This window comes from Pavona decussata, unplaced genomic scaffold (genome assembly GCF_977016875.1).
Source record: "Pavona decussata unplaced genomic scaffold, jaPavDecu1.1 SCAFFOLD_184, whole genome shotgun sequence".
In the NCBI taxonomy this organism is placed as follows: Eukaryota; Metazoa; Cnidaria; class Anthozoa; order Scleractinia; family Agariciidae; genus Pavona; species Pavona decussata.
Genome location: NW_028145593.1, coordinates 1,517,429 through 1,527,968, shown reverse-complemented (window position 1 = coordinate 1,527,968; position 10,540 = coordinate 1,517,429). Strand labels below are relative to the sequence as shown.

At 39.9% G+C, this 10,540-nt stretch overlaps 1 protein-coding gene across 2 annotated transcripts; it reads left to right on the top strand.

Moving 5' to 3' along the window:
* Positions 1-347: 347 nt before the first annotated feature.
* Positions 348-10,249, top strand: LOC146462858 (uncharacterized). 2 transcript variants are annotated; one of them, XM_085085154.1, is made up of 5 exons: positions 348-1,245; positions 3,449-4,856; positions 5,641-6,926; positions 7,901-7,973; positions 10,150-10,249. In XM_085085154.1, the coding sequence occupies exons 1-3, from the start codon at positions 922-924 to the stop codon at positions 6,897-6,899; spliced, it is 2,991 nt and encodes a 996-aa protein (XP_084941280.1). In that variant the 5' UTR covers positions 348-921; the 3' UTR covers positions 6,900-6,926; positions 7,901-7,973; positions 10,150-10,249. The 2 variants fall into 2 exon arrangements, with proteins under 2 accessions (XP_084941280.1, XP_084941279.1); XM_085085153.1 differs by lacking the exon at positions 10,150-10,249 and adding an exon at positions 8,729-8,792 and having other exon boundaries at positions 349-1,245.
* Positions 10,250-10,540: the final 291 nt, after the last annotated feature.

The following is a 10,540-nucleotide window of genomic DNA, read 5'->3' as shown; positions in this document are numbered from 1 at the left end:
ATGATTAATAATTAAACGGGAATCGTACTTCACGTTAAGGGGGGGATACACCTAAATTTGAATGAAATTTAAAGAGGTTTTAAGACGGGATAGAGGAAAATTCTATTTGCTCAATTTCCAGTTCTCATTTACTCCTTCAGTTTCCTACTCTTCAGCCAAATGGCGTTTGGATATCATGATTAATCGTCATCTGGACGCCATTTGATATTCAACTAATGTCGAAAAAGATTATCACGTCCTATTTTCAGAAAAGTCTTTAGTTTGGCAGTGACAGCAAAATACATTTTAAGAATTGATGTATGTATGAAGTGACAACCGTTGTGTGACAAACTATAATTTGGTTTCATGCCAAGTTAGCTATCAGCAGTCTGCGTTATTCACTGTCAACCAACTAACTAATTGTGGACATTACAGCTGACATTATCTCAAACTGGAAAATAATGAAGTTACTGGTAACATGATGTTGGCGCCGGACAATAGCCAATCTCCACTGAATAGTGCTATCTTCACACTATATTGAACTTTTAGCCAGGAAGCAAGAAAGTAAAGGAAGTCTCATCTGAATTGCTGATACGAGTGAGGTCATTCCAAGAAAGAAAGGAAATACGAATGGCTCATTAAAATTCATGAACTCGCTAATTTCCAACCAATGTCCGATTGAGAGGTTATCAGACCTATTCGCTTTTATCGTTTCACGATATGGATATCGCTTTGAATCGGTCTCCCGTGAGAACACTGTGAGAAATCAACTACGTTAACTATATTCACCTACAAGCTTTGTCTTTCCTTCAAAAACTGTGACATGTGACAGCAGTGATTGTCTTGTTGTTTCAGCTCTTTATCTAGTGAGTTTTCCGCATTATTTAAATTCGTTTTAAAACTCAAACAGAGCATTGTAAGCAACGAACCAAGCGAATCAAGATGGAGTCCGCGACCAAATTAGCGCGAAGCCATTCGGTGATTCAAGGCATCCCTCCTGATTTAAACGAACTGTTAAGAGGAGTTGCTGGGGAATTGGAACGTGAAGAGCTCCAGACTGTGGTTAAGTCCATAAAGAATACGTTCAACGGAACGTTTGAGGCTCAACAAGATCACGATTTATATTCATGTCTTCTACTATTTGCAAACCAAGGACTACTGTCTGTAGACAATCTAACTTTGTTGGAGAACTTTGTTGCTCCTAGGGCGTCTAAGAAAGAAGGAATCGAGCAAAGGATTGAAAATTTCAAACTCAGCCGTCAACAGGTAAGCATGAACACAAAGTTTTCATCATATTAAATAAACAAAATGCCGACGTTGAGGGGTCAGGATCGGCAGGTCAGTTGTCTGTCATAAACAGTGTGGTTCTAAAGTGATGAAATGAAAACCGAGCGTATTTCTCAAAATTCTCCTTTTCAGAAATGTTTTGAAGTACTGTTAGCTACCGTTGATAGGCTCGCCCCGTAAAAATTACGACCTACAAAGCACATTCAGTGCACTTAATTAGTCGACGTTGATACGGAACTCAGTCATGATTAAACACTTCCGGTTTAATAAACCTTAATCAAAGGATGAACCAGTTTAGAGACTCCTCAACTCCTCAAGCTGCCCCAACCGTGGGTAAACTGGCTGCTTTTCATAGAATTATTATTACCCCAAAAGTATTGTTTATGATTTGACCGAACTGGAGGAAAAATAGTCAGTAACCGCTCCAGTTAATGTACTTGCCTTAAGGACTGAAATCATTTATAAACATGGGCAGACGGGGACCGGAAAATGTTTTCAGGTGGACTAAACTAAATTGCCCTATTAGGCCGTCGTCTCTGGTTGCATGCGGCCAACGAGTTTCATTGAATGATACTTTTTTTGCCGCTTTATAATGAAACTCGTTGGCAGCTTGTACCCAGAGGCGATGGCGTCAAGACCACGTGTCTCCTTTTCACTCGAGAAATGACCCCCTGCCTGTGTCTACTGTATATCCATTAGCATATCGCGAGGGCTGTTGTAAACGTAGGGTTGATAGTCTGATAGGCCCCACGCGTGTGTTTCTTTAAAATCTCCTAATATGAACTGTTACATACCTCTTTTGTATTTTCAGTCTCTCATCTAGGTAGACTTGGTCGACAGTTTCTCATTTTTGGTCAAGTAGTTCACGCCGTTGAGATTGAGTCCCACTCCCCTGCTTGCTCGCTGTTCGCTCCCTCCAAATAGCTTCTTTCATGTCCGAGAAAAAATTTCTGAGGTCGACTTGTAGACAACTCTGTAATTTAGCATCTACTGTGTACTATGCGTGACTTCTTTTAAGACGGTGCCCCATAATACAGGCTGGAGTATTTTTGCGCTGTTTATAACTATGCGGGACCTCCCATAAGATTTCAGTGCTCTCCGGAAAGTAGAGAATCATAACTGCATTATCTTCGGGGATCAGTCTATCACTGATGGATTGTAAAGTCTGTTAACTCAAAATTAGCAGCCTTTTTCTAGGCATCCAAGAAGGGGGAGTAGACGATAATACGCACCGAAAATATGACCTGATGGGAAAAACGATAGAGCTGGAATTTTCTTCAGATTTTTTTTTTTTTTTTTTTTCGCGTACACTTGATCCTTCCGGCTTTTGCTCTCCAACCTCTGTACGGCTGTAACAGACCTGTCGAAAAAAGCCCAATCCTTTGTATTCAGAGTTTGGCATACATGTGAAGATAAGTAACGCTTACAAGTGGACTGGCCTTCACTTTGCTGTCGGCTAATAACTTGAGTTAGCTCTGAATTTTGTAAGTATTGTTTTCCTAAAAGTTGAAAAGTCTGTGAACAGTCTATATGAGGGTTATTTTTCTTAGGTTTTGCCACGGTTTTGATGCTTTGCGTCAGTTACCCCTATAGTGGGGATAGTAGAGGCTAAGCTCAGTCAGTCTCTTCATAAGAAGAGAATTTTCGTTGTTCATTGGATCGAAATTTACGATTTTCGAAATGTTTTTTTGTTTTTCAGCAAATAAGTAATTCTGTAGTCATTTGTCGCTCAACTCGGCCGGTTGATTTTCTTCCAGCGATCACAATAGCAGCTAATTATTTTAAGGAGAATTTGGTGCCCCAAGATCAGACCAGTTTTCCCGAATATAATAACTTCGTTTGAAACTGTATCCCAAGCCACCCTCTGTCCTGCTCGTTTATAATCATTTTAAACCCCTGTGAAGCTCGAATCGAGAGATCCGATTATGAATATTCTGAACGTAAATCTGATATGAATTCTACATTTGGAGTTAAACAGACTTTTACAATTATAAAGACATAAAGTAGTTTAATTTAATACGGTGTGATAAAGAGAGAGCAGAGTGATCATTTCCCTGCCTGAATAAAAAAAAAAAGATGCGCTTATTTATTGAAACGTCTCATAATAGATCTCCCGGTTGTTTCGCTGCACGACTCAAGCAAACACGTGTAACAAATGTTCTCTTCAATATCTTTTCAACAGAACAACAAGGCAATAGAGGAACTAAAAGGAAGAGGAAAAGATTTAAATGACGTAATGGCAAAGCTTAGAGGTAACAAGCCCATCCTCAATTTGTATGGATCAAGCGGGGTTGGCAAAACAACTCTTGGCAAAGAAATTTGTCTCAAGTGGCCAGGAAAGCACATTTCTGTCGACTTAAGAGAGGTAACAGAAATGAAGGACGTTTACTTTCACATTATGCTTGGACTAGACACCAACAGAACAATCATAAAACATGACGAAAATCCAGTCATTGAACAACTGGAAAAGGTATTGGAAGAAGGCCAAGGTGATGTCCTTTTAGTCCTCGACAACGTGGACCAGTTTTCTGGTGCAGATGACGACGTTGCCACAAGCATGAACACTAAGTTCATTACCTTTCTTCAGAAACTCCTTGGCAGCAAGGACAGCAGAGCAAAGGCACGGTTAAAGGTTCTGTTGATATCAAGAGGACGTTTCCGAGTAGCGGAAGACGGAAATGAAAGGAGAAAGAATGAGGTTTGCGTCTTTGAGGCCATTGATCATAAGGAGCTCAAGGTGTTGGAGAAAGAGACGTCCACGGAGATTCTTCAAACGGCCAGTGGATTTCCTAAAAAAGAAAGCCCTCAACTAGAAAAACTGGTGGAGGTGTCCAAAGGAAAACCTCTTTTTCTAAATGGAATGGCAGCTATCCTGAGGCAAAATATAGTTGATGCTGAAAAGCTTCTTGAAGCGCTTCAACAAGAACTGAAGGATGTTCGACTTGAAGATAAAGCGGCCCGAGATGAGGTCAACAACGAAAACGAGTCCTGGGACTATCGTAGTGAAGGAATTGATGAAGAGCAAGTTTCGTGCTTGAGAAAAGTGTTCTTCCTCCTTCCTAGTGATACTCTAAGGCAATCTGCTGTAGCATTATCCTTGTTTTGCAAATCGTTTTCAGTGCATGCAGCCTCGTCTGTTCTCGATGTTGACATGCCTGAAGCCATCAGCATTCTAGAGGGATTGAGGAACAGCAAGGTTTTGTCTGTTGTTCCTGAGGTCCGCGAACTATTGTATGACATTCATCCGTTGATGCGAAGCTTTCTGAGAAGTGTAGAAAGGAGCCCCATTTTTAAACAATGCACCGAGAAAGCCAAGCGTAGATTTTGTGAGCTTTACTTGAGAAAGATGAAAGACATGGCTGCAATACTTGACAAGGACTACATGAATGTATTTGAGCAGTTTGAACTAGACAAGCCTAACTATCAGCTTGCCTTAGACATTTCCTGCAAGACTGGCTACATTGACATTTCTAAGGGATACCATGAGACTTTAATGATGTGCCACCTGTTTGAAGCCATGCTTGATGAGAACTCAAAAAGGAAGATTTTTCAGTCGTGGGCAGAGGCAGCAAAGGAAGACGGAAGGGAAGGTTAGAGTTATAACCATAAAACTCACTCACGTTCTTCAGTAATTACCCACAGCGCTTATACTTTATTACCCGAGTAAGCTTTTCCAAATAGTTTTAGTCTTGCAACCAATTGCGTCTCAACATATACACTCTTTGGCACACTACAATTGGAAAAATAACTCAAAATTCGAGAAGGCGATGTTCTATAATCGATTCGTTCTTTTTCATTGAAAGAGTTTGAAAAGTTTGTAAAAGGTTAAAAGTTCGAGAGTAAGAGACTGGGACCCTAGCCTCCACTACAATTTCCTCAGCAACCGAAACTTTAATTTCTTTGCAAGTCTGCAATTTATGCGAGGGGTTAAGTTGTACAACTAAGAGGATCTCCTTCTATTCATTTCCTGCAATATTCTGTAACTATGACTACGCATATGAAACCAACTTGGCTATTACAGAGAAGTTTCCGTGTATGGGACCTAGGGCGGAACATATTTGACGAATCGTCTGTTATAGACAAAAAACACAGTTTTGGCAACCAGCTGCTTTACTATAAAATTTGTAAATGCTTTTGTCAAAGGCACAAAAAGACAGAATCTCGGTGGTAAATGGCTTGGCTACAACATAACCACAAATTACCTATTGCGTCGTAAACAAATTATCAATATCATCATAGGATTCTGTGCTATCCCTTTTTGAAGTTTCAGTTTATAAACAAGGCTGGGAAGCGAGAGGCAATTCAAGGTAATATCGCCGTTTAAAGGCTTGCCTTATTTCCGGTTTGTTTGTTTTTTCCTTTGTTTTTCACTAGGAAATTTATTTCGTGCGGACATGAAATGTCAAGAGGCAATTCAAGCTCTGAATCTTAACGGATGGCGGGATGCAATAGATGTTTTGAAGATCGCGCAGGGATCTATGGAGAACACTGACGAGGAATTCAAACGAGGAGACCATTACAGATTCACTAGAGGTTTGTACCTGTATGTTGAAGGAGAAATTTACTACAGGACGGGAAACATTCCGAGCGCTCTTAAAACATTGTTTCATGCTCTGACAATAATGGAAGAGCTCTTGCACAATCACACAAGTACATCGAAATGCCTTAATGCAATCGGAAACTGTTATAACAAACTTGGCAACCACGAAGAAGCCTTGACGTTTTACACGAGAGCTTATGAAATGAGAAAAGAGCTCTCAAGTTCAAAGAATCACCTGGATCTGCCTTTCTTCAAGGGTCAAATAGGAACGGTTTATGAATGTCAAAAACAATATGACAAAGCCATCAAGTGCTACGAGGAGGCCTTAGAGCTCTGCAAGGAGCTAAAACGTTCTGGAATTTTACGCTTGGCACTCTTTTACAGGAACACTGCAAATGCCTACGCTTGGCAGGAGAAGTTCGAGGAAGCTTACAAGCCAGCAATGGCTGGGTACGAGATTAGGAAAGTTATCTTGGGTGATCATCCCCACACGGCAAGGAGTGCTTTCCAGTTGGGTTTAATTAGTGAATCTCTGGAGGAATTTGAAGAGGCTGAAGACTTTTTTGCCGAAGCGTGGAGAATTGAGAAATCCCTAGGAAATGCCAACCACAGTGAAGTACGAGACAGGATCGTGCGGAGCTACGAGAACATCCTCAGTAGAGACAGGAAGAAAGAGTTCAGGAAAGAAGCATTGGAATTTTATCTGCGTTTTTGGAATGAAGAAAAGGAATTCTCGTACGCCAACAAAACTGTCATCGACGAAATAAACACACGGCTGAGTGACTCTGGGAATAAGGAAATGATTCAGAGGTATCAGGCCGAAGCGTTGCAGTTTTATGAGAAGGCTTGGTATTCTCAAGACCTTCAACAGCTACCCTATAAGCAAACAGAGGAAATTTTGCAAAATCTCTTGTCCCTGTGCAAGTCGCTTCGCAAGAAAGATCTATGCAAGATATTTCAGAGGGAAGCACTTGGGTTTTACGAAAGGCAATGGGAAGAGGAGAAATCTTCAATGAAGATGACACAACAGGATAAAAAAGACATTCTTTGCACCCTTCAAGGACTAGCAAAGTCGCTGGGTGATGCAGAATAGTCAGGGAAATACAAGGCAATGTACGAGGTAAGAGCCTACTACGTTCTATTTGCTAACGTTGGTGTGTTGTTGATTGACAAACAAAGATGCCACTTCCGAGAATGCGTAGAAAACGGGACTATTTCATGGATTGTTGTTTTGTTTTGGCTTTGGCTTACATTTTTCGAGACAACACAGTCATTTATTCAGCTTCATTTCCAAGTTACAAACTGAACATTAAGATGCTAAGGTACAATATATATAGCCAATACAGCCTTTTTGTGCCCGAGATCTTGGTAACCTGAGGCTGTTGACTGGAACGAATTTGGAGACGCTGATAAACAAATTCATGCCCTTTTACCGGGACGAATAAAAAATGAGTACGTTTGTAAACTAATTCATGCAGCGCCAAGAGCTGCGAGTGGAGATGTCAAAACGTCATGTGCCTGACGTTTAAATTTTATGTCCATGTCTATGGTAGCTTCACAGTTGCCGGATGATTTCGACATCTTTCAAAAGAAGAGCTGGCCAAAGCAAAAACTCGCTCCTTTCTCATTTCGGTAGCCGGGCTGAAACTTTCCATACGAACTGATGAAGCCAACATTCGTCCTGTTCGTTAACCAAGCAGGTAGAGTTACCAGGTTCATATTAAGAGGCCCTGATTTTCAAGTAATCTGGGCAAACAGTTTCGGTCAAGCAAATTACGAGGATAATCTAGTGGGGGACCGTATAACCGGTTTCTCTTCAACGACCAGGCTCTGGGTTGTTCGGTTTTCTCCCCTACCCAAAAACCAACATTAAAAAAATCCAATTCGACTAGAAACGGGAGGAAGACCCATTCTGTGAATGTACAACTGAAATTCCCATTTCTTTATTTGTTTTTGCGTTGATACTATTCTTAATGTCACTTTAAGTATTTTACGCCTCAAGACAGAAATATTGTCTTTAAGACAATAAATTTTTTATGACTTTTTCTTTTAAAAAATTTGTTGAATTGTCATTGGAATTTCTTTCCTCTTTAGGAAGTACAAGGGAGTACATCTTCTCAGATTTATCTTTCATACAAGCCACAACAAAACGATGCATCCTTTACAGGTAATTATACCAAAGTACCTACGGATTCATACTTATGAACCGGTCAAGTTAGAAATCAGCAGAAGCCAACTTATTCTTCCACTGCCAGATTGCACGCAACTCTTTAAAGCTTCTAATTCCATTGGACCTGCATATCACGCAGCTCTATTGTTTTACGGCTAGGATCTATTTTTTGTGTGTTGTTTGTTTATTGCTTCGCTATTGGTCAATTTTCAGCCAATCCTGTAAGCCGTTCTGAGAGCTATGTACACGTGACAACCCAGTACTTCCAGTCCATTGTTTGTTCGGAACTTCTTTCTGAAAGTTACAGATACGTACGGGTCATTATGATAACAAAATAGAATTCTTCCAATGTACACTGAAGTTGTCCCTCAGCCTCTCATAGTTGGGAGAAAGAAATTCCTATTGTTGTCGAGGGGGCAAAAATGCCATTGGAAATGTTTTGTTTCACATTTGAAAATTCCCTACTGAAAGGCTTTTCAAAAAGCTTTATGTTAGCTGAAATCAGTTTATGTTGTGAAACGCCGAATTTTGGTATCGGGTTGGTTTCCCTAACGAAAAAACTAAAATTTAGTTTCTTGGTGTTGGAAAATCAAAGAGGTTTTAGCTTTCTATCTTGCAAGGTTAAATTGAATAATTTGCTTAAGAGAAGTAATTATTTGAAAGCCCCCAACTGTTTCTGTTCAACATACTTGTACTTTAGCAAAAGTTAAGCCAAAGAGAGTTTTTTTTAATAAAAAAATAAACATGTACAGGTGCCACTGTTAGGAAGGCAGATATCTCTACTGCTGTCAAGAGAGAGTCTCCATGCCTACATTCTCAGGAAGAGCCCAAGCGAAGCAAAATTGATACAGGTATTGGGCTCTTATACATTGTTATTTATCTAGTGATGGGCGAAAAAGCCGTGAGCAATAATCCCCGTTGGATTGCACGCTGGATATGAAAAGTTCTAATCATCTTAACTGACAGATAAGCATGGAATAAGTCCAGTATTACACAGGCAAAACAAAATGTATCAAATTTTTTTCACAATATTTCGACACTCGTGCACTGAATTCATTTATTAATTAATTCATTCGTTCGTTCGTTCGTTCGTTCATTCGTTCGTTCCTTCCTTATGTAACTTAGGCCAAGTGACCAGTTGTGGCTGCAACATTCAAGAACTTCTGAGCAAAAATCGCACATGTTTTTATCCTGGAGGCTGCTTGTAGTTTTAAAACTTTGCGAGCATCAGGCACTTAATTTCTGTGCTTGGGCCTTTTAGCTATTCCTTTGATTTTGAAATTAAACGGCTATTTTTACTTGTGCCCTGTCCCTTCAAAGTAAATTAAGCCGCTTATTTTCCAATTTGAGAGAATATTCAAAAAGGCCCAAGCACAGAAATGAAGTGCCTAATAGCCGCAAAATTTTAAAACTACCGGAAGACTCCAGAAGGCAATGAGAAGTGATGCCATTTTCGCTCCAAAGTTTTTCTGAATGTTGCGGTGGTAACAGGTCACGTGAACTAATTTAGACATTTGTAAGCATATTAAACTGCCAAAGCCTGATAACGTTACGGTTAAATCTCCAAACGATAGACCAATCCCTTCCTTTTTGAAGTAAGTAACTAGCAAGAAACCCTTGCCTTAATTTTCTTGAGTGCACTCATTCATCCGTTCATTCATTCATTCATTCATTCATTCATTCATTCATTCATTCATTCATTCATTCATTCATTCGTTCGTTCGTTCGTTCGTTCGTTCGTTCGTTCGTTCGTTCGTTCGTTCGTTCGTTCGTTCGTTCGTTCGTTCGTTCGTTCATGCATGCATGCATGCATTCATTCATTCATTCATTCATTCATTCATTCATTCATTCATTCATTCATTCACTGAACGAGCGAAAGAAGTTCTTTCGCTCGTTCGTCCATTCATTCATTCTTTCTTTCATTTATTTACTCATTCAATCAGCTTCCAATCAATCGATCAATCAATCGATCAATCAATCAATCAATCAATCAATCAATTAATCAAACATTTATTCGTTCGTTTATTTAGTTACCTCCTCCGGCGTTCCATTTATCTTTTTATTTGTGCATTTTCCCTTCCATGCCTTATTATTAGCCATTAAATGTTTCCAAATTTTGTGTTGAAGCATTATAAACCAAGAAAGTAAGAAAACAAACCTCTTCTCTTTGCAGTTAAAGAGGGAAGTCCATCTACTGAGGAATTGCAAATTCTATCAGTGCGAATCGGTGACCACTGGAAGAAGCTAGGACGTAGGCTTGAATTTGACGAGGCAATGCTGGCTTCATTTCACAGAAAAGACGAAGAACTATCTGAGAAGGTGTATGCAATGCTGATTGCATGGAAGGAGAGACAAGGCTCAGCTGCGACTTACCAAGTCTTATATGAAGCGTTATGCCATAGCTACGTAGGCCGCAAAGATTTAGCGGAGAATATTTGTTGCCACCCTGGCTAAAAAGGTGTTTTGCTACTGTTGAAAGTGTTCTGCTCCGCGATATTGTTTTCATGTTCTCTGTAATAACCAACTGCAGCAACATCTTTCTTACGGGTGCGATAAAGACTTTC